The 24,858-nt window shown below is 37.2% G+C and overlaps 1 protein-coding gene across 1 annotated transcript in view; it reads right to left on the reverse strand.

Annotated features, from left to right (window-relative positions):
* Spred1 (sprouty related EVH1 domain containing 1) overlaps positions 1 to 24,858 on the reverse strand; it is a 65,052-nt gene that overhangs the window by 8,649 nt on the left and 31,545 nt on the right. Inside the window, exons 2-6 of the mRNA XM_021156206.3 lie at positions 21,564 to 21,738; positions 12,588 to 12,756; positions 11,247 to 11,296; positions 4,343 to 4,501; positions 450 to 551 (exon numbers count right to left, since the gene is read on the reverse strand). Of these exons, the coding sequence (XP_021011865.1) occupies positions 450 to 551; positions 4,343 to 4,501; positions 11,247 to 11,296; positions 12,588 to 12,756; positions 21,564 to 21,738 (655 nt within the window). The remainder of the gene's footprint in view (positions 1 to 449; positions 552 to 4,342; positions 4,502 to 11,246; positions 11,297 to 12,587; positions 12,757 to 21,563; positions 21,739 to 24,858) is intronic.

A 24,858-nucleotide genomic window follows, 5' to 3' on the forward strand; every position in this document is an offset into this window, starting at 1 on the left:
AGCTGTGGCACCTTCATTTCAGCCTCACTTTTGTGATGAGACTATTTCTACCCTATGCTTTTCTAACATTGTACTCTAGAAGCTATCTTCTATCTGGTTCCACAGGTTCACAGCTGGAGAGAAATTTTGTCTCAAGATCAATCATTTCCCAAGGGCCACCCACACTTTGGTGGGATGACAGCTTAAGACTTACTAGGACTTAAAGTAGAAGAGTAGACGTTGGAGCAGTATAAACCTTTGGGACTCTTGGATGCAGGTGCATGCTACTGTATGTAGGGGAAGGGATGCATACGCTAAATTAACAACATTCCAGTTCCTGTTTGTCCTATCTGATGATGCAATTCAAAAGCCACTCAGCTTGAATAGAGTTTAGGCATACAGAAGGCAGATACACTCTTGGATGCTAAGCTGCGGCATTTCAGACCAGGAGATAAATGAACATTACTTACCCTAGTTTGGGACTTTAGGCTCCCACATTCCTTAGATATTTGCCGCTGTACATATTCCATACTTCGGCCCTGAATGTCTAGGCCTTGCTGACTGAATGGTATCTAAAATTCCAATAATTTCTATATTAAGTGACAGCAGTATAAATTTCCTACTTTCAACAAAACCAAGTCCAATATACATTTCAAAACTATAAAGTCATGTCTAACAAGCCCCCAGGCCCAGCCCCCCCCCCCAGCCCTCGTTTAATAAACAGCAGAACAGGTAAGGGGCTGGAGGGATAGCGCCGTGGTTAAGAGCACGTGCTGCTCTTGCAGAGGACCTGGATTTGGTTCCCAGCACTCACATGGTGGCTCATAGCCATCTGTCACTGAGTTCTAGGGATCCAAGCTCTTTTCTGACCTCCACAGGCACCAAACCTGTGTGATGTACAACATATATGTACACAAAATATTCATACACACAAAATAAAGAAGTCTTAAAAAAAGAAAAGCAGAACCATTTCCCCCATTTTACTTTTGAACAGAATTGTTGTAAAAAAAAAAATGCATTTAAAAATCCAACTTAGCAAGTAACATCTTGCAACAAACAAGCCATGCCTGTAACCCCAGTGCTTTGGAGGCTTCTGAGGGAGGACCACTAAGGACAACCCGGCCTACAAAATGGGAGTACTAGTCTAGTCTGGACTACAAAGTAAAATCCTGTCAGAGCAACAATTATCTGTCCACTGCTGACTGAACATAAGTAACACAGCATGCCATGGGAAGACCTCTGTGTGGGGAGTACTCTTCAGCATCAGCATGTGTCACAACAGTGCAGCTAGGGGGGAAGAAGTGGGGGATGAGACAACATCCCTAATGGGTTATCCCAAGTGACAGGAATGCTCTGGAATTGAGTAATGGCCGTTGCACAATCTTGTAAATATATCAAAACACCGAATGCTAACTACCTTAAAAAGAATAATTTTCTAGTGTATGAATTATGTTTTGTAAAAAAAAAAGCAGAAGGGCAGTCAATGTCCTGATAGATTGCTTAGCTAGAGTTGTAAAGAACATTTAAGAATAGAAACAGAGCCGGGCGTGGTGGCGCACGCCTTTAATCCCAGCACTCGGGAGGCAGAGGCAGGTGGATTTCTGAGTTCGAGGCCAGCCTGGTCTACAAAGTGAGTTCCAGGACAGCCAGAGCTATACAGAGAAACCCTGTCTCGAAAAACCAAAAAAAAAAAAAAAAAAAAGAATAGAAACAGATTATGGTTAAAATTTTATTAGAATTTTATCAGAATTACTTTTTAGAATTCCCATATCAATCATCATTACCATCAGTGTTTCAGTCACTGTTTTCTTTTTATTGTTTGCACTGAAATATTCTGAATCCAAACCTTGCCACATTTAATAAAAGTATAATTTGAAAATGAAACTAAAACTAAAACAACAGTAAATAGAAGAGCATTACAGAGAAAGAATTAAGAGAAAAACTTTTTTGGCTTGAGTATAATGACCTCAAGTTATATACTAAGTACATATTCTTAATGGCTAGGAATACAGCTCTGGGGCAAGCATGTGCAAATCCCTGGCTTCAATCCACAGTGCTACCCAGAAAACAAAACCTCAAAGTTTCCTGTAAATTTTTTTGTAGGAATAGTCTTTTAAAAGTAAAAATGTCCATTTTCACTTACTATCCCTATTTTTGCTATCTCAAAAAATCACACACACACACACCCATATAAACACATTCACACTCTGCAACTATCCACACTGATGGATCAATAAAAGAGATACTGTTCTCTCATGCAATGTGTAAGTGAAAAGACAAATGGAGAATATTGCTTTTATACTCTTTTAACAATGATGTTAAAAGATACACCTCAATTAAGTGGTACTTTTTTTTGAAAACACTGGAAATTACATACTATTTCTATAATCTTTAGGATAATTTATCAGTTGGAAAACCAGAGAAAGTGCTTTTTTAAAGTTAGTGATAAGAGAGCTTTTAAAAGGATTCCACTCATAATGGCAAATAAATATAAAGGAGTAAATCTGACATACAGACTCTTTTCTTGGAGAAAATGTTATAAGAAACAGAGGAAGAACTACGTAGAGGATATATTACTTTCATGAGTAACACCAAAGTCTCCCTAAGCTAATGCACAGATTCAAAACAACTCAAATATAAAACACACAAAAAACTTAAAATTAAACTTAAAGTTATCAAGCTGCTAAGTCACGACACTTGCTGCACATCCACATTTCTTACAGAGCTGGGATTCTAAAGTAAAGATGAGAATGGTCCAGGCGCAGAGACACATCATAAACACTAGAAGCAGACCCAGGCAGACAGGGAAACTTGGTATGTGACACAAGGCACTATGCACCAGTAGGGGAGGCTCTAACAAATCAGTTCTATGTAGGGAATAAAGACAATGACGCTCCACTACAGAAGTGTGGATGTTGTTTCACTCTTGGTAAATATAAAAACATCATTATCAAACCCATAATTTTATATACTAACCCCTGACAAATATATAGTGTTAAAGGAAACTAACCCATCAAATTTAACTCCTATTAATTGAGACCATTACCTGTCTTATTCTGTCTACAATCTTGGAGATCAGGACACATTTCAATTATAAAAGACCAGGAATAATACTGTTTTCTTTATTTAATAAAATACTTTTCCAAAGTGCTTTACATACCATATTTTATTACCATAATTTCATAACTTTTGGAGGTAAATTCTGGTATTACATAACTTACAGACCAGAACACTAAACAATGAGGAGGTTGTAAGGCATTTACCTAACAAAGGATTTAGTTCCAAAATAATGCAAGAATATCCTTGCAAATCAGTAAGAGAAGACCAGACAACTCAATATATGAGCTTGCTCAACACACTAGTAATCAGAAAAGTAAAACTTAAAATCACAACAAAATACTATTTATTTCCACCTACTGATTACTTCAGGATAAAAGAAAAGAAGAAGAATAATATAAGTGTTCTAGGAAATGTCAACTGCCTGTGGGAATGCAGATGGCAAGGTTATTTCAAATTGTTTTTTGATTAAAACTGACAATGTATAAAATGTTCAGTATTGTCTTTGGTTTCTCGTACAACGCTGTAGAAAACTATGTACTCAATTTTATGAAAAACACACTAGATAAAACTCCAAGGTGTTTTCCACAGTATGAACATTCAATGACCTAGTGCCAGTTCTCTGCATCTTTTCCTTTGTTTGTTTGTTTGTTTATTTATTTAATGTATGTGAGTACACTGTAGCTGTACAGATGGTTGTAAGCCTTCATGTGGTTGTTGAGAATTGAATTTTTTTGTTTGTTTGTTTGTTTTTCGAGACAGGGTTTCTCTGTTTAGCCTTGGCTGTCCTGGAACTCACTTTGTAGACCAGGCTGGCCTCGAACTCAGAAATCCGCCTGCCTCTGCCTCCCAAGTGCTGGGATTAAAGGTGTGCACCACTACCTCCCAGCTGAGAATTGAATTTTTTTTAAAGATTCATTTATTATTATACATAAGTACACTGTAGCTGTATTCAGATGCACCAGAAGATCTCATTATGGGTGGTTGTGAGCCACCATGTGGTTGCTGGGATTTGAACTTAGGACCTTCGGAAGAGCAGTCAGTGCTCTTACCCACTGAGCCATCTCTCCACCCCCTCCTTTGTTTTTAATATGTGTGATTTTCTACCAAATCACAGACACCTTTGCTCATGGTACGCTCTGTAATAAAGACTGCATGTATCTTCCTGAAATCAATTGTGGAAGTTCTAGGCTCCCTCTATGTAACCATTATATCGTTTCATAACATGGAAAAGAGTGGTGGTTTTCTATAGCACACCCAGCTTTTCTATATAAGCTATGCATGGAAACATTATTCGTCTTCTCACCTGGCTGACTTGGCTTTGCAAGTAGACTCTTCTGGCATTCAGATCTTCAAAGGGTAAGGGCCTTATGTCTGAGCTTCTGTAAGGTTCACTGGTAACAACTGTCTCTTGCTGGAAAAAGTGATCTTTCACTAGGGGACGGGAAGTGTCTTCTTCAGTTGTCTGATGGGAACAACGTCAACAAAGAAAGATACGTCAGCACAATTAGTAAGTCTAAGCCATTGCCATCACTATGAAAGGCAATTCCCTGAACTCAAGGTACATGATAAGAAGAAATTTACAACACAAACTTTGTGGACAAAATAGACTTTCTTATTAGTAACGACTTTAAAGAAATGAAGACTTCTGTTCTGTAGAAATCTAATGATGACTTATCTAATTATACTGAGAGTAATACAAAGACATGGAAGATGAAGACATTAGGAGGGAAATACAAATATATATATAATATATAACAATTTACAAATTAAAAACAGAAAACACACAGTAAAAACTATACTGATACACAAACAACAGTGGTCCATGATTATGTTAAGTTAAACATGAGCCTGAACTTGCTGATGGCTTATAGACACTTATACCATCACACTTAGGAGAATATACTCAATTAATTAACATCAGTCATCAGAAACACCATTCCAAAATGTCACGAACAAAAATGACTATAAAATGTTACATAAGTGTAATGTGGCACACTTTAAAACAAATCCTAGGTTTTCCCATTTCTTTTCAGTGTAGATTATACTATTTGCTATTATCTCCATTAATGTGCAATCACTTGAGAAGAAAATTTGACAGTCAAGTAGAAATGGATGAGTACTTTCACTGGCTTAAATTATGACCCAAACTATTCTAAAATAACTTAGAATAACCTTTATAGTGTTAGTAAAGGTTCAAAATGTATATTTCATTTCTTTTTTTTCATTTATTTATTTTTTATTAGATATTTTCTTTATATACATTTCAAACGCTATCCCGAAAGTCCCCCATACCCTCCCTCCACCCTGCTCCCCTACCCACCCACTCCCACTTCTTGGCCCTGGCATCCCCCTGTACTGGGGCATATAAAGTTTGCAATACCAAGGGGCCTCTCTTCCCAGTGATGGCCCACTAAGCCATCCTCTGCTGCATATGCAGCTAGATATATGAGCTCGCGGGGTACTGGTTAGTTCATATTGTTGTTCCACCTATAGGGTTGCAGACCCCTTCAGCTCCTTGGGTGCTTTCTCTAGCTTCTCCATTGGGGGCCCTGTGTTCCATCTTATAGATGACTGTGAGCATCCACTTCTGTGTTTGCCAGGCACTGGCATAGCCTCATATGAGACAGCTATAACAGGGTCCCTTCAGCAAAATCTTTCTGGCATTGTGCAATAGTGTGTGAGTTTGGTGGCTGATATATTTCATTTCTTAAATAAATTTTAAAGAGTTTGTTAATGCTACTTCTACAGTGAACAAGTAAATTACATAAACTAACTAGGATCTTTTAATTTTACTTTTTCCTCTGTAACAATTGTCTCCAGCCATTAATTTCTCCAGAACTCACTTTTTAAAGTTAGAAAATAACTGTAACATTTAAGTGAAAAGTAGTCATCATACCAGGAATTAAGCAATTAAAGTTTAAAATATACAGGACCTACTGCCAAGTAAAGCCAATTATGTCAAAACCAGCTATCTTATATTGTGACCTCTTTTTCTAACAGTTGCCCCAGAATGACAATTAATGTTAAATTATTGAAAGGAAGTTGGCTAAACACTGTTACTCAGTACACATTTTAAAAACTGGAAAGAGAAAAAGAAAGAAGAAAAGAAAGAGAAAAGAAAAGAAAAGGAGAAACAGAAACTTGCTTATTTGTTTAAGAGTTTTTAAAACTACCCACCCCATACAAATGAAATTTAAGACAATGTGAAAACCAAATGGTTAAGAGAAAGGACCGGAGGTTTTGATTCACTTTTTAAAATAGGATACAAAATTTATATGACCAACTTTTTACTATAAACTGGTTACAATATCAGCCTTAGAGCTAGAAGGGATACTTATAAAATCCTAACCATGAGTTGGAGCAGCAATAGTAATTATAAGATAACTTTATCTTTAGTGATATCAAGTTTTTTGATTAGGTTGTCTTTTACTGAAGTACAGCCTAATTGAGAAGTCAATTAAGAATTCTAAATTAATGTTGGGTACTAGCCCTTGTATAGCCAGGCAATGTCCTGGGTTCTATCCCCAGCACTGTAAGGAAGTAACAAAATGTTTCTTCCAAAACAGTAAGTCTTATGTAAATTATGTATGTAAACAAACACAGATCAGTTATATTGTCTAAGCTTGCTATGATGACCTGGGTAGAATTCTGTATTTCTGTTCTGTGAAGTTGAGCAACAATTTGTAAGTATATACTTAAATGGGTCTCAGACATTAAAAACCCAAAGTCTCATTTGGATATGAGAAATGACCAAACAAGTGTTTGAAAGTGCTATGCATACAATGTATAACAAAGCATGTATTACTTATATATTATAAAAAGTCAAACTAACATTTTATACAATGCTGAACAGATGAACCAGTTTGATAATTTTTGTTAATTTCTTTCATAAATTATTAAGATTATGCTTTTCTCCTTACTTCTGACATATAATCATAATGTTTTAAAGTATAATACAAATATACTCTACCAGTGAACTAGTCACCATTATTTTAAATAATATATCTTTTTTTCTACACCCTGGCCTGATGTTCCCAATTGAGTCAGATTAAGTCTTTATGTACATAAAATGACTTTCTAAACAGTGAGCCTTTCCAGCCACTTTCCAGTCTACTTCCTCTTCTCATTACCCACTGTGTGACTGAAAGCACCCCCCACACCCCTCCCCATCTCCTGTATCCTTCCTGCCTATCAGACTTTAATGTGGATTCAAGCTGATCTTCTTTCAGACTTTGTCCATCATTTCTCATAAAGACCTTTTGGGTTTTATTTCAATGCTCTACGTAAAGTCCCAACTACCAAGGCTATAAGAGACTGGCACACACTAAGTGGGGAGGATAAGAATCAGAACCCCAAACACTTTGCTAAGGCTAAGTAACTGCTGGCTCCTAGGGATGCACTGGGAAAGAAACAACTGTTCACAACGTTCAACTTTATCTTAAAAGCACTGCTCAAGAATTTCATCCTTGAAGTTATCACAAATCAATATTTTAAATACGTGGCTAGATGATATCCAATAAGGCAAAACTTTAATTATAAATATATATAAATACATATACAAACTATAGCAGTCAGAAACTGTATAAAGTACAAAAAACAAATTCCTAATTCTTTCACCTTAACGTAAGCACACACATTCCGTTTAGATATGGCCACAATCAACTCCTACTCTGGTTAACAGATCTCCTCAGGTGCTTTTTATGACTAGAAATAAACTAGATTCCTCACGTGCACTCCAGGGTCTAACTAAATATGTAGCCCTGGTATTCTGGAACTCACCATGTCATCTAGGCTGTCATGGAGATCTGTCAGTCTCTTGTAGGCCTGAGATTAAAGGTATTGTGCTGCCATGTTTCCCTCAAGAATTTTATCTAGAAACACCACTAGCATAGATTATTCTACTTAAGCAACCTTAACATAGCAATTATGATGAAACAGTAAGGAGGGAATATAAAATGTCAAGACATAATATCTGTTGAAAAATAACAGTGCAGAAAAGTCAGTCCATGTCCTGGCTTACATTAACAAAATATTCCAATGAAAAGTTAATTTGACGTAAAGGTACTTTTAAGTCTGCAGAGATTATTTACTGTTCCTAGATCTATTTTTGAGATAATAAGCAATAGTTATATAGTTCTTGCTATCCACATAAATCTTCATATAACCCTTTTTGACAACCCTATTTATTTCTAAGATTCTAGCCCAAGATTACACTTTACTTTAACTTGAATAAAGGGCTGGAGAGAGAGCCCAGTGGTTAAGAGCACTGGTACTCTTTCAGAGGACCTGGGTTCAATTCCTAGCACCTCCATGGCAGCTCACCATTGTAACTCCAGTTCTAGTTGATCTGACACCCTCACAGACATACATGCAAGCAAAACACCAATACACATAGAATAAAAAGAAATAAACCTTAAGAAAAACTTTGAATAAAAATGTATGTGACGTATGGATAATAAAATGCAACCTAACAAGCTTTGGAAACTTTTAGAGCTATGTGATGGTCTAAGAGATGATGGCTGTGTGTAATACATGCACTTTCCACGGACTAAAGGCCAGCTAGGCAGGTGTTCAACTCTGAAACAGAACTGTATTAAACACCTTTCTAAATCGGCACACCAACAATTCATGCCCCACAGTGTGAAGATTATTTTAATCAATTAATATAAATGAGACTTTTTAGTCATTTTGGTTATGGCATCTAATTAAAAAAAAAATTAAAGCTGATTGCTTCTCAATAGTAAAACAAACTAAGCCTTTTAACTTCTGACAGCTGGGTCTTCTTTCTTCCCAGAAGTACAGCACCTAAGATCTGTTCTTTGTGCAATCTCAAGCCTGTTACAAGGTGCATTTTGTGTTTATCTCAATTAAGGTTGTCTTAATTAAAACTGCCAATATTCTGTCTTATCTGGATGGAAAAGTATTACAAATGACATTGAAACAAACACAAACCAGAATTAAGAAACAAAAGCAAACAAACTTTAATTGTTTTACTAGAAAAGTCTAAGAAAACAAGAACATGACAGCTGGTTTTTGTTTTTTGTTGAAGTCCCAACTTTAAATTTAGCATCTTTCTTTAAAATGTTTCTTTTAAATGTTTTTAAGTAACAACTATGTTTATAATCAGGACTGTAGTTGACACTAGAAGTAAAATACAAACAAGATAGGACTTTAAACCCAAACCATGGACCAGTTCTGAGATCATTCAAAGGTAACTGAAAAAGAAAGTTCTTCCCAGAGCTTCCTGGCAACTACAAGACAGTAAACTGCTCAGAACAGGAAGATGTTCTGCCAAATAATCCTGTATCTAATAATTATGGCAGAGATTTTAATATCTGTTGAAGAAGTTAATGAATACTCAAAATGGAGATTTCTACTTTGACATTTAATCCTTTCAAAATATTCATTTAAATTTGATAATCTTCACTCAAAATATTCATTTAAATTTGAATCTTCTACTAAGCTGAAAAATTGAGTAACAGGTTATGTTATACTTTTAAACTATATTCTATATTCTAGTTGTCTTTACAAATGATGGTCAGAAAACAACTTGTAGTAAATTAAGTAACCATGGGCCAATGAGATGACTCGGTGAATAAAAGAACTTGCCACCAACCCTGATGACAAACATTCAACCCCTAGAAATCCACACGGTGGAAGAACTGACTTCTACATGTGTACTGGGTGCACAATCCCTATTACACACATGCACCTCTCCCCCACTCATTCATTCTCTGAAACTCTGGCATACCACTAGATAAACTGTACAGTGTTACAGTGAATTTAAGAATTCTCTTTTGCAGTTTCAACCCTGGACATGGACTCTTAAAATAGTGCTATCTTGGGGCTGAAAAGATAGCCCAGTTGTTCCGAGTACTGGCACTGTCTGCCATGCTCCAGAGATCTTGGTGTGAGGGTATCTATTCCAAGCACCTACATGGAGGCTCATGACTGTCTGTGACTTCAGTTCCAAGGGCAGATTCTCTCTTCTGTCCTCCTCAGGACTATAAGTATATTGTGCAGACACATGCAGGCAAACACTCACACACATAAAATATAAGTAAGGCCTCCCTTTCTACTCATTTTAAGGAAGGTTTGACTTCACTATATAAGATGTCTCCAAAAAAAAAAAAGCAGCTTAAAAGAGCTTCCATGTCATAAATTAAGTCTGAAATTTGGGGACAACATAGATGTACAAAAGTAAAGATGTACAAACTTAAAAATACCATTAAGCCAAATCAACTTCCCATTGGAATGTTCTTCTGTTGTATAAGCCACGGTTGTGGACTTTTTGGTATGGAGATATGGCTGCCATCTTCCTGACTATACGTTACTAACAATTTGCAATTCCTTTTTCTATAAACTTTCTTAAGTGGAAAGTAGTGAACAGGTGTGTATTGTTAATTTTGTTGGCTTGCCAAATCATATATGGTATCATATAAACACTAATCTAAACTTTGCCACACATTATGCTTTGGATATGACTACAAGTAATCAATATACAGTACGTGTCTTAGTCAGGGTTTCTATTCCTGCACAAATATCATGACCAAGAAGCAAGTTAGGGAGGAAAGGGTTTATTCAGCTTACACTTCCATACTGCTGTTCATCACCAAGGAAGTCAGGACTGGAACTCAAGCAGGTCAGGAAGCAGGAGCTGATACAGAGGCCATGGAGGGATGTTCCTTATGGGCTTGCTTCCCCTGGCTTGCTCAGCTTGCCTTCTTATAGAACCCAAGACTACCAAGCCCAGAGATGGTCCCACCCACAAGGGGCCCTTCCCCCTTGATCACTAATTGAGAAAATGCCTTGCAGCTGGATCTCATGGAGGCATTTCCTCAACTGAAGCTCCTTTCTCTGAGGTAACTCCAGCTGTGTCAAGTTGACACACAACCAGCCAGTACAGAACGTAAGGAGCCTTCCCTCAACACGGGAGGCCTCATCAACACAGATGATGTCCCGAGGGGGCTGGAAATTCAGCTCAGTGACGCAGCATGGGTTCGTCTAGCTTCCAGAATGTCAGCCTGCCTACTTAAAGATTTCATACTTGCAACCTGTACAACTCCTTACAAGACAAACTTTTCTGTGACATGATTCCATTTATCTGGAAGACCAAGGTAAATACAGGTTCTTTGAAATTTACTTATGAATTCTAATCATTTCCTACAGAAAATGTTTTTAAATTCCTTTCAAGCCAAACCACTTACTTGTAAATCATCATCTCCTCCTTCAGCCTCAGTTGTTGACGCTGGGCACCCTAAGAAAAGAGGCCAAAGTTAGTTAAGCATAGCATTTCTGTATATGACTGACTGACTTCTGTATTGCCTGGCAACATTCAAAAAGCAGATTCTTACATTTCCTCCTCTGTTAGAATAAAACGTGACTGTCTCCATCATCTCTTGGCAGGTTTCCACTTACTTTCTCTCACGGCTAAGCTTCTAGCTGTGTTACATTTCTCTGGTTGTTTAGTGATGTCAAAATGTGACTAATTCAATTTTTTCTAAATTGTCTGACCCAGGAAACATATGTGTTCAGAATCAGAATTTCAGCTGCTCAAGTTAAAAAATGAAGTCAGTCTTAATTTACTACGGGCAGTCAAGGTCCATCTGCCTGACGCAGTGCATGCACATGTCTGCATAAGCTTGTATGGTGTTAAAGAGTGCCATTAGTTATAATAAGTGAATGCAAAATGATGTACGGTAGCAGAATATTCTGCATTTATGCTCTAAGCATGGCTATCATGAAGCAGGCATGAGATAAGGAATGTAACCTTTGTAAAAAGTAGTCTAGTTTATTTTGGGGGATAAAAACTAAGTGACAGAAATTTAGTAAATCTGTTGAAAGAGAACACTGTTGATAATGACATTTAATGCTTAACAAGACATTGCAATACTATCTTGGTGAGGCGTATGTGCAATTCCTCCTTAAACAGAAAACTGGCTCAGCACTGTGTACCCAGTTTACTCCATCTTAGAAAAAGAAGTGTTCTCTTACAAGGGCATAAATACGGGCTTGAGAGTCAAACCAAATTGAAATGTATCACTTTCATCTTAACAGCTATGAATAATAATTTTCTCTTTAAAATATTTGTTTTATAAAACTTACCTAAAAATATAATCAACTGAGAGCTTTAAAAAATATGCCAAAACTAACCAGCTTCACCCAGTATGAAAACACACTTAGCATTAAGCATTTCCATGCTCATCTCTAGTTTCCTCGTAAGTAGTTTATATTCCTTCAAATTTTCTGAAAACAGCACCTTGTACTCTCCTACTCTCTGTCTCCTTGCTTTTTTAAAATACAGGCTTACTAAATAACCCAAACCAAGAAGATCTCACATTCTCAATCCCCCTGCCTCAGTCCCTAAGCACTGTGCTAACAGGCATGTTCGACTACTGAGTCTTACCACAAACTGACTGTTATTCTTGGAACATTTTTTTTTTTCTATTATTAAACACCTTTTAAAGGACAGCAACCACTTTAGGTCAAAGTTCAAAAAAAGAATATCTACTATTTATAAATAATATTCAGATAATAATGAAACCTACCTAGAGAAATATCCTCTATAGCTCTTCGAATGCCTCGGTCAAAAGCCCTGGCATCAGCAGGACTCTGAAAGGTAAGGCCAAACTTGTTGTCATCAATCTTCCAGTGGTGAAAGGTGGGAGTGACCTTATTATAGATGAGGTCTTTCTTAAGCATACACTCCAAAACCACCTGCAAAGTCAGGTGCCAAAGTTAATGAACACACAGGATGCATCCAATGTAGCTTTTAACAAACACTGAGGACTATAAATACAATGAGCATGTTAAATAAATTGAGGCCTCGATTATAATCTTCACCAAGTCAACTTGATAAAGAAATTAAGACGGGGTCAAAAAGACCATACAGATCGTAAACAAAATGTATATTTATACTGTAATTTAAAAGAATAAACACAGTGCTGCATACAAAACTCTTAGAAGAATAGACTTAGAAATATTTTTGAGAGAATCTGGGGAACAGACACGAGAAAATTTCAAAAATCACCCTACCTTTCTCCCTTGTGGTTCTGGTGGTCTAACCAACGGGCCTGTGCATGCTAGACAAGTGTCCCCATTAATTACATCTTCCAGCCATTCCTTCTCTAAATTTCTGAAGAGATCCACTACAGAAGCAGATCACTTGTTTGCCATTATAATAGCTGGGTTATAAACCTTTTTTTCTCCTTTGAGACAAGGTTTCCCTGAGAAGGTTCTGACTGGTCTGAAACTTCTTAGGTAGACCAGGATGGCCTCAAGCTCTCAGACTTTGCCTCCTAAGTGCTGGGATTAAAGGTATGAGCCACCATGCCTGGCTCTGGTACATAACTTTTCAAAGCTCTGGTTCCTCGTTTTGAAAATACTCATTTTAAAAATACAATAATAGTATTGAATAGATCCTATAATGAGTGAGTAATAGTTTCATGTAATTTGCAGGACAACACAGCTTTGTATCTTTGTTTTATTTTGTTTTTTGTTTTGTTTTGTTTTGTTTTTCTGAAATGGTTTCAGGTAAGTAACAACTGGTAAACTTCGTTTCTTCCTTTTACTTTTTATCTTTAACATTCTCTCTATACATTCACTTCATTTGTTTGTCTACTTTTGCATTTACGGCCTCACAGGCTACGTGAGTAGTCTGCCACAGAAGTACACACCTCACTGAACACTTCTGTTTATGTTATCTGAACTGTACTATGGAGGCTATAATTTGATGTCCCATTGCTCTTCAATACTTGGAAGTGTTTCTTAAGACAATGCTGTTTGTTATATGCAATTAAATTTAACATGGAAACATTTTATCTGTTTTAATTCTAATTATGTCACTTACCTCAGTCTATATTCTAATCATGCCTGATAACATTTTTAAAATTTCTAATATAAGGTTCTAGAATCACATATTATATGAAGTCTTTAATATGGGAGATACTCTCAGCCTTTGTCAAAAATAACCCCTAACTGATGTGTGACTGATCCATTTAGAATGTGGCTGGTTAGCAAAGAACAAATTAAAAAGTAATTAGTATCTTTTTGAAATCTTGATTATTAATAAGTATACATATGTTGGAAAGTAAAAATGTATTATCCCTATTATTCTGTTAAGAGTAAATAGATGTTAATTATAAAAACTGTACTAAACTCTGGAATGAAAAATATCCTACTACTACCATTAATTTATTAAAATTCAATATTAAAGAAAAAGAGAAAAAACAAGGTCTCTGTGCTATTATGCAGAGTTACAAATTAAAAGAAAGTGGGGGAGGTAGTATATTAGCTATCTTCTCACAATGCCTGACAAAGATAACTGAGAAAGAACGGGTTGTTTCTGACTCAGTCTGAGGAGTAAGGCCCATTCCAGCAGGAAAAACAGCAGTGGCATGAGGCAGCTGGTCACACACAGAGTCCACAGTCAGGAAGGACATGAAGATGAAGACTGGAGCTACTTGGTCCTTTTGTCTTCAGCCTAGGTCCCTAGCCCACAGGATGGTGTAGCCCACATTCTGGGTTTATTTTTCCTCCTCCTTAATTAAACCTCTGTGGAAACACTCTCAGAGACCCAGAAGGGTTTCCTCAGTGAATCCAAATCCACTCATGTATATTCATCACATAAAGCATTAATGAGCATTAAATGAGCATTAATATTTCTTACTGAAGTGTCCAAAATAACAATGTTGAGTTATGAAAAACATAATACACAGAAATATAATATCCACACTTCCAAAGCAAGAAGAAAGATGATGAAAAAGAAATTTGATACAATAACTTGTTAAGTCTGTGGGCCTTGCACCCAAGACCTGTTGGACCCCATTCTATCTCTACTTACTGTCCAGCTTACGTTGAGTAACTGAGGTAACACACAAAGTATTCAGAGTGCTACTGAATTAGTTAAGTCTTAATTCTCAACTTTATAGAATCTAAACTTCACATGGAGACAGGCCCCAAGCACACTTGTGGGGAACTATCTTGATTACATTAATTGAGTGAAGATCTGTCCCAACTGTGGATAGGGCCATGCCCTGAGCAAGATCTTGGATCATATAAAATGGAGAAAGTAAGTGGAGATCTAGAAAATATATTCCAAGTAGGAAAAGTAAAGTCGACTTGAACAAGATTAAAGTTTCATCTGCCACATACACATGCAAACAAATGCATGAAAGATGGTCTTTAAGATGTATAACATTTAAATGAATTTACTGACAACATAAAATATATCTTGGCCAAGAATCACACAGGGCTGGATAGATAGCTCAGTGGTTAAGAGTACTACTGACTGTCCTTCCAGAGGTCCTGAGTTCAATTCCCATGAACTACATGTGCAATTGGATCCTATGCCCTCTTCTGGTGAGTCTGAAGACAACTACAGTGTACTCATCATATACATAAAATAAATAAGAAATTTTAAAAAAGGAATCACAGAGACTGTACTCTCTAGAAAATAACCTAACTCTTTAGTGAAATATACAACTACTTCTAAGTGCCTAATGAATGAGCATGAAAATCAGACAACTCTAAGAATGACAGGGGAAATAAGGGTGGAGAAGGGGTGTGGAGCCTATCTGGGGCAACCATGGCTGAATTTTTAAAATGAGTTTGGAGCATAAAAATTTTAGCAGATAAGAAAACCAAAAACCTGGGGGAGGGTATAGGGAACTTTCGGGATAGCATTTGACATGCAAATAAAGAAAATATCTAATAAAAAAAAACTGGAAAAAAAAAGAAAACAAAAACCAAAAGAACTTAATATCTAATGTACAAAATAAATATGCCTTTTTTTAAATTTTAAGAATTTAGAGATCTAAACAGAAAGATTTTAGATGCTTCATCATAAACAATTTCTGTGAAGGTCCCAGTAAGGCTTCTTAGAGATAGGAAAGATCAGCATTTAGAATTTACACAGAAGGAAAAGGCTGTGGTCCTTGTGACAATCCTGAGAAGAGAAGACAACAGTGAGAGGGCTCCCTCTCCTAGGACAGCAGCATGGGATACAGCGTCTGCAGAAAGACTGGAGGAGCAGGAGAATGAGAGAGAGAGAGCCTACAAAATCTACTTCACTCATCTGAAAGGAGACAGAGGGTGACTCAAGGGGGAAGGACAACCTCTTAAAGACATGCTACAGAGAAAAACAACAACCACAGTCTTAACATCCTGCCCCAAAACAGAGAATCTTGATTTAAGTACCACATTAACTAAAAATTAGTCTAAAAAGGACCATGAGTTTAAATATAAACTACAAAACTATAACCCTCATAGAACAAATTACAGGATATAGACTCAGAAACCACAGCTGGAGAAGAGTTCATGGATTTGACATTACAACCACAGTCTAGTAAAAGAAAAAAAGATATATTGAACTTTATCAAAATTTAAAACTCTACAAGAGTCTGTTAAAAAAAAAAAGGCTGGGAGAAAGCACGTGCATAGTTACAGATTCCCAGGAAGAGCTAGCTAGCACAGACTCAGCACTGACAGAAAAGAGCAGTCTAGTAAGGAAGGCAGAAAGAAGCTGAGGAGAAGGGCAATCCTGCAGAAGGACCAGCAGTCTCAATTAATCTGGACCCCTGAGATCTCTCAAACACTAGGCCACCAAACAGGCAGCATACACTAGCTGATATGAGGCCCCAACACACATACAGTAGAGGACTTCCAGGTCTGTGTTCATTCAGAGATGATGCACCTAACCCTGAAGACACTGGAGGCCCCAGGGAGTTTAGAAGTCAGGTGGGATGGGGGATGGGGGGCATCCACATGGAGATGGAGTGGGGAGGAGGTGTAGGATGTGGAACTGTAGGAGGATGGGGGGGGGCGGTGGGGGGAATGGAATATGGAGTGTAAAAAAGATTAAAAATAAAATTAAAAAAAGAGAAAGTAATAGACAACGAGGACAACTACTGCCAGCAAGATCTAAATCCTCTATACACAGTTATGATAACATAGTAAAGTATGTTTGCCTAAAAATCTACCAACCAAGAGTTAAGCAGGAAGCCACTGAAACTGAACTTGGTCCCTGCAAATTCCTATGCTACTGCCCAACCTACAATGTGGCTTTCTTTGAAGACAGGGCCTGTGAAAAAGCGGCAAATGTCAAATGAGGCCATACAGACCAAGCCTAAATTATTATGAAGCAAGTGCCCTTGTAATGAAAGAGTTAACAGCACTCTTCTCTCTAGACCAGAGGACTTGGTGAATAGAGTCTGCCATCGAGGAGGTGCCCTCATCAAAAACTAAGCAGGTAACACCATTGATCTCCGACTCTGTGACATCCAGAACTACAAAGACATACATTTTTGCATCCATCAATAATGTATTATGGCAGCCTGAGCAGGAAGCCCAGCACATAGAAAGGCTCTAACTGTAAGTGATTAAATACAGACAGGATTAACATTAATTAACCAGCCAACTAAAAGTGTAGATGGTCAGGTTATTATTTAGCATCTTAAAAAGTAGTGGAGAGCCGGGCGGTGGTGGCGCACACCTTTAATCCCAGCACTTGGGAGGCAGAGGCAGGCGGATTTCTGAGTTCGAGGCCAGCCTGGTCTACAGAGTGAGTTCCAGGACAGCCAGGGCTACACAGAGAAACCCTGTCTCGAAAAACAAAAACAAAAACAAAAAAAGTAGTGGAGAAAGCTAGTATGTACCGCCAATAATTTCAGTTGAAGATTAGACTTTAATTCAGTAGTTAGGACGGTATCAACATTTAGTAGTCTGGACAGAAGTGTAGGTCAGTGGTAAAACTTTTGCCTAATAAATATAAGGTCTTGAATTCAATCCCCAGCACCAAGAAAGTGAAAGAAGAAACAGCCTACAGTTCAAAGGTGAACAGAACAGAACAAGACAGGAGAACTAGTAGGAAAATACCAGGATTAGGCAACAACGAGAAAGATAACATCAACATAACTGATAAGTTTAACACACCATATCAGCATAAATCAGTGCAATAGCATTTAAAACACACAACTGAATCTTAAGAAATGGGAGGCATGGGCTCAAAAAAATTTACAGTAGGAAAGGTGAAGCTGTCTGACAGCTGGCAGGGTAACTGGTAACTCCCAATCCTAACTTCCATGCACTGGGTACCACAAGCCTTCAGAAGACAGCAAACAGTAATGGTCACCAGCAGGGTTTTTCCTCTTCAAGGAACATCAGCTGTGTTAAAGAATTAACTGCTGTAACACTACTGCTGAAACAAAGTCACAAAGCTTACTTACACCTATTCAGAAAGATACTAAGAGCATACATAACTTATTTCTGTATCTGTGGCTAGACTCTGAAATGCACAGGTTAACTGTGGACTGGCTGAACACTGCTGGCATTTGTCCCAATTCCAATTATTAACAGCAAAACTGATTTTCTCAAAGTACTCTATCTCACCCAATTCTATTTTTGGTTTGTGGCAACAGAATGGAGATCTGCTCTCTACCATTACTTGGAAACATGTGAGCATCTATTTACAGTCTCCTTCCTGCCAGATTTTTTGTTAATTAAACTTTTAAAGATTTATGTGCATGTAAACAGGTCTATGTACTTTGTGCATGCCTGACGCACAAGGTCAGAAAAAGGGTACCAAATCATGGGGGGAAACCAGAAACAAACAAACAACAAACTTCTTTCTTCAGGGGTCTTATAAGCATCCTTTAGTCTTGCCCAGTACGTGTCTTAGTCAGCAGTGGCCTTATGTACCTCTTCCTAGTATTTATTTTCTTAAAGGCTACAGTTCATTCAGGAGCCTGAAGAGCAAGAGTTTCACTTCTGTAATCCATCTAAGGAACTGAACATTGAAGATGCAGCCCAGAAACAGATATAGGATACTGTCTAGCAAATAAATTAATTACCACATGGAAAACTGTTAAAATATAATGTTTATTTAGTAGGAAAATCTTTAAAAGAAAGCAATTACTAATTTGGAAAGAACTTTAAGGATTTCCAGATTTGTAGTCGGAAAACCTTGAAAAAACAATAACTAGACCCCAGGGGGCGGGAAGGGGGTAAAGAACTAGAATAAATAAAACAAATCAACAAAACAAGTCACAGAAAGACACTGCCATCCTTAAATATTATCTCTTGATTTCAATGCTTCTGTCTCCTTTGACTTGAGACTGCATACTTTCCTATTTCCAAGTTATACACTCCTGAGTTATTGCCTATACCTTTGTCCCTAAGCCTCTATAACCAAAAATGCTTCATTACAGTGTATCTCTTGAACAAGCACAGCAACCTTCCAACTGGAAGTGAAGTCTCCTTGAGGTTAGGTTTGCTCTGCTTATTTCCTTGCAGCCAACAGTTAGGTGAAACAATGCGTGCTTCGCTTCCTGGTCAGCCTACCAGAAACCCTCTCTTCTTCCCACTAGCATTATGGGTGGTCCTGTCCCAGGAGCAGGCACTGTGCTTGCGGATGTGCTTTCCTTATCTCCCCACTCTCTCTCTCGTCCTGTCAGTAATAAGATTGTTCCTTTGAATCCCAGGTTCACTTTCTGCATTGTATTGCTAAGCTACATACTAAACACTCACTGTCTCCATCAATGTGAGGTACCTCAGAGCAGCCTCACTTCAAATTATACATTTGGGTTCCATAATTAACATTAAAATGGTTTTTACTAGAAAACATTTCTCCAATTTTAAATTCCATATTTGACTAGTTTTTAAAAACTATTTATTACTCAAGTTTTCACAGGAAACATCTACAACTTATTTTTCAACAAACCTGGTTGTCAAATGAGAGACTACTTACAACATGGTGGCTATTTAGTGTCGCCAGGCTTCAAACAGCATCAAATGTGCAGACACCATTCTGTGTGGGTACAGAATCACCTTTATAAACTTTATAAGTTTATTCTATTATCCTCTGATTTCAACTGGAGTTTTCCACAAAACTGAATATATTCTAGTTAACTGTGGTTCATTGTGCCTTGTGTAACATTAGGAAATAATCATAAGCCCACAAAACAATGGAGTATTTCAAGATCACTTAGGATAATTCTAACCATGGGAGAAATCTGGCCAAAGTTTAGATTACCAACTTTCTATGCTATTGAAATGATTCAGTGAAAAACGTTATGAAATCCAAATCCCAGTTGCATTCAAAATGTTCATGCATTAAAAAAAATGATTTAAATCTGAAATATTTCTCATAAAACTAACTCATCTACAAATATATTTAAAGGGTTTCTAGTTACTTTAAAGGAACTTAGGAATTTTCAACACAATTTCTATTTTGCTTCTATGTATATGCTATTTCCTTAATACAAGAATGACATTAATGCTACTCAACTTCAGATACTTAGGTTTGGGCTCTCAGATAAAATGAGAATAAGCCTTCCACACTAATTAAAAATGACAATTAAAATCAAACAGTAAACTGCCATTTAAAATATTTTTATATAAAAAAACATAAACAAAGGTAGAAAATGATTGTGTTAAGAATCAGATTGGCCAGTGAATCTAGTAATCAGATTGGTTATTATCTTATGTGGCTAAAAAGATTTATGGGGAACTAAGAGACCTGAGACCTCCAAAAGTCTAAGGGGCAGGAATAAGCAAAGTTTCTCTGCAGAGAACCATTCACTTAAGGCCTCTGTTGCTACTACTGTCTTGTCTTTATAGCATGAAAACAGTAACAAATATAAATGAATGACTTCAGCTAAACTCAAAACACAATTGGCATGGGACTGAAGAGATGGCACAACACTTAGAATCACAGACTGCTCTTCCAGAGGACCCGGGGTTTCATTCCCAGAATTCAAATAGCATCTCATAATCATCTGTAACACTAGTTCCAAGGAATCCAATACCCTCTTCGGGCTTCCTAAGGCACTAGATATGGGTGGAGTAAACAGACAAATATGTAAGCAAAACATCTATATACATATAAATTGATTTTTTTATTAAAAACTATTTATTTATGGACCCTAAAATTTGATTTCACCTAACTTTATGAGTCACAAAATTCTTTGACTTTACCAGCCCTTGTTTTTTGAGATAGGGTCGCTCTGTGTAGGTCAGATCAGGGTAGCTTAGAACTATGCATTCCAGGCTGACCTCAAATCATAATCCTTCTGCTTTGGATTCCTAACAGTTGAGGTTACAGGCATCAACTCATTGAAAATGTTTAAAATAAATAACCCCCTGCACCCCCCAAAATTCATTAGCTTGTGGCCTGAATAAAAACCAATAAAAAGACCAGGTGGCATGCCTGAATCTGCCCTTCAGACTAGGATTTGCTGACCTTTGGCCTAAGGAACAAGGAGAAAGTGAGGGAGGGTAGGGAGCTATCTGTGAACATTCCTAGTTAAACTAAACAGTAAAGTGGCAGCCCCTTGCAATAACTCAGACCCACTTAGAAAAAGTCACATCTTTAACATAAATATAAAAGCAATTCCCAAGAAATAGTCACTGAGTCACAGGTAAAATTAATTCTCTCGTAAATAATGTATCAGTGAGAATTTTAAACAGATAATTCATTTTTTCAGAAAGTACCATAAAATTACAGTGACAGCTATATTAAACATTACCATTTTGTCTCTGAGTCTCTCTCCACGGATAAAAAAGTCTGCACAGCCATTCTCTTCCTGATGAGGGACTCTGAAGACAGTGACGCTGCTCAGTCCGCTCCCTCCAAGTGGTAGCCATCCACCACTTGAGTCATCTCTGGTCATCACCACAGCTCGCACTCGTGCATAACTATTACTAAAACAGACGCAAAGATGAGGAATTAGGTCTTCCATAACAACAAGAAAGTCAATCTGTTGGTCTTGTTTGAAAAGCCAAAGACAGCATTAATTACTATGTAGTAACTGCTGTGTATATTACTTACAGCCATAATAATACATGGGGGAAAACCCTAACTTTAAGGGAAAACTCACACACTACAGATTATTCTTTATTTTGAAGATTCAGCCTACAGTAAGACTATAGGACTCCTATTTCAATTCATTTTAGTAGAGAGAGCGTATCTGGACCACCCTGAACATGTGATCATGGATCCCATAGAAAAATTGTCACCTACCCTATGGGTGCACACATTTGCTTCAACGTTAAGACAAGAACAAATTATTGCTATATTTATTAATTGCTTATAAGTTCCCAACTGTTCTGGAATATATTATAAACTTAGAAGCCCACATTTCAAATTTTCTTCTACCAGTGAGAAGTCTATACCATTTTAATAAATAATAGAGGGGTAAATGTCCTGCTTATTCAATCAAACTTATCTGTGGAAATCTTTCATGTTGTCATTTTGTGAGGTTCTCCTCTTAAAAGAGACTAGTTCCATTCCATAATGTTCTCACCAAATTAGCAATGAGTATTTACATAAAATCTAGGAAATTCATTTAATGCATTGCGTCCTATACAACTGACATGTAAGCCTTTATTTTTGAAACTTTTACTGATCATGCAGATTTTGAAAAAATACTGACTATGATCTAGGCCTGTGTTAGTTAGGATCTCATCAGCTGAGGTTCTCTGCAACAGTTCTGTGTCTCTGCATGCTTTAAACTGCTGCTTGTTATTCACATGGCATTATGTTGGTGCCAAAGTTCCTCTTTGGTTCAGTTGCTGTTTCCACTATTACTTTTAATTCTTAAAAATTGTAAAGTATAATTTCTCCCTTCCTGGTATCCCTTCAGCTCCTCTTGTATAAATTGTTATTATTTCTTACTGAGGTAACTTTATACACAGTAACATGAGTCCATTTTAAATATATAGGCACTATCAAAATCTTTAAATGTGAAGCTTGTTACATGTGTTTGTGTCCCTTAAAAATGCATTGCTATCTAAACCCAAAGGTGGAGTATTTGGGCCATGAAGCAGCCTTAGAAAACAAACTCAGTCCTCATACCTCACTCCCCCACTCCCCAATGTGATGACAGAGCACTAGAAGTGGGTCAGTCAGTCACCATGGGCCTGAAAGTGAACCCTCAGCAGACAACTTAATCCTGAAGTTCTTATCCTTCCAAAACTGTGAGAAAGAAATGTTTATTGACGACCCAGTTATGCTTCATCGTGTTGCAGAAGCCCAAAAAGACTAAGGTATGAAGAACCACCATGGAAATTAAGATATACCATTTCTGCTACACCAGAGAATTCCCTTTGCCTTCTGTTTTTATTCATAATATGTAGTTTGGCCCATGCTAAGACTTCATAGAAATTGAAGCAAGGAGCATTATCATCATAGTTTTTTTTTTTTTTTACTCGCTATATTTTTTTTAGTGTATCAGAAGTTCATTTTGTAAACTTTACTAAATAGTCTCCTAGTTGAATCATTATTGACTTCTTACACAAGAGAAACTTTGATGACTCCAGTTTGTAAGCCATGATGGAGCTCTGTTACAGACCTTCTTTTCTTTAATTCCTGTTTTTGAGAGGGTCTAAGGTAACCCAGGCCAACCTAGAACTCACTATGTAGCTGACAGGGAGCTATACAAGCAATACTTTCATTTCTCTTCATTACCTAGGAATGAAATTTATTAGGTCTCAAGACAGCTGCGTGTTTAACCATGTACAAAGTTAATGTTCAAAGACAGGACCTCATTCTGTAGCCCTGGCTAGCCCAGAATGCATGTGTTATGTAAAGCAGGTTGGCCTCAAACTCACAGATCTCCACCTGTCTCTGCCTCCAGAGTACTTGATTAAAAGTATGTGCCACCATGCCTAACTTGCCCATTTAAAAAGTTATAGTCTTTTTTTTTTATTATTTTAAGAAGTTCTTTATATATTCTGGACACAAGTCTTTTGACAAAAAATTATTATACTGCCTGTACTATGGTTAACAGTGAAGATTTGCCTAACTGTGATAACACACACCTTTAACACTAGTACTTAGAAGGCAGAGGCAGATGGAACTTTGTACGACTGAAGCCAGCCTAATCTAGTTAACACAGCAAGTTCTATGCTAGCCAAGGTTGCACAATGAGAACCTGTCAGAAGAAAAAGAAAGAGGAAGGAGGAGGAAGGAGAAGAGAGGAGAAGGAAGAAAAAGGAGGAAGAAGGGGGAGAAGGAGAAGGTATAAGAGGGGAAAAAAGAATGAAGAAGAGGAAGAAGAAAGGAAAAAGAAGAAAGTGAGGATTCTAGTTAATGCCCTTAACTTAGATGTAGGTTTGGCCACATACTAGCTCTGAGACTTTGATAAGATACCAAAGCTTCTATGCCTCATCTTTGAATTAACAGTATCCATCTTTATTACAAGCAAACAGTGTCTCACACACAGTAAACATTGTATTTAAGTAGATGAGACAGAAACAGTTAAAACTGAAGTTGCCATTCTAGTTATTTTAAACCAGACAGTGGTAATTTTCTATCACCCGAGACAATCCAACTCTTTGCTTGGATGGCACTGACTTTACAGAGAACCACTATATCTATACTATTTAGTACTTCGCTCTTTAGTCTCTACCAATCCTCTCCTCAGAACTTCTCAAAGTCACAGGGCTACTTCCATTCTTAAAGGACTTTCTTTGTTTCTTCCTTGTTTTTATTTAAAACTAATATGGTACCTAAACATCAGATCTCTGCTCTCATTTGAACAACTCTAGAACAATAGAATTAGCTACCACAGTAACACACAAGGATGAGCAATGTCTAATGAACAGACATTTATTTCCCATAGTTATGCAGACTGTAAAGTCGTAGATCAAGAAACAGGAAACTGTTGTCTCCTAAGAGTCCAGTTCTCTGTCAAGATGTTCTCTTAAACCCTGTGATCTCCAGAAAAAGAGCACCGCCCCTAAAGGCGTCCATGCTGCAGGCTTGCTGTTCAGCTGATATCACTCTTAGTCAAAGTGGAACTAGCAGGAGACAGTAAGGCA

Source organism: Mus caroli, unplaced genomic scaffold (genome assembly GCF_978045245.1).
Source record: "Mus caroli unplaced genomic scaffold, Mus_caroli_1 scaffold_2, whole genome shotgun sequence".
NCBI classification, from domain to species: domain Eukaryota; kingdom Metazoa; phylum Chordata; class Mammalia; order Rodentia; family Muridae; genus Mus; species Mus caroli.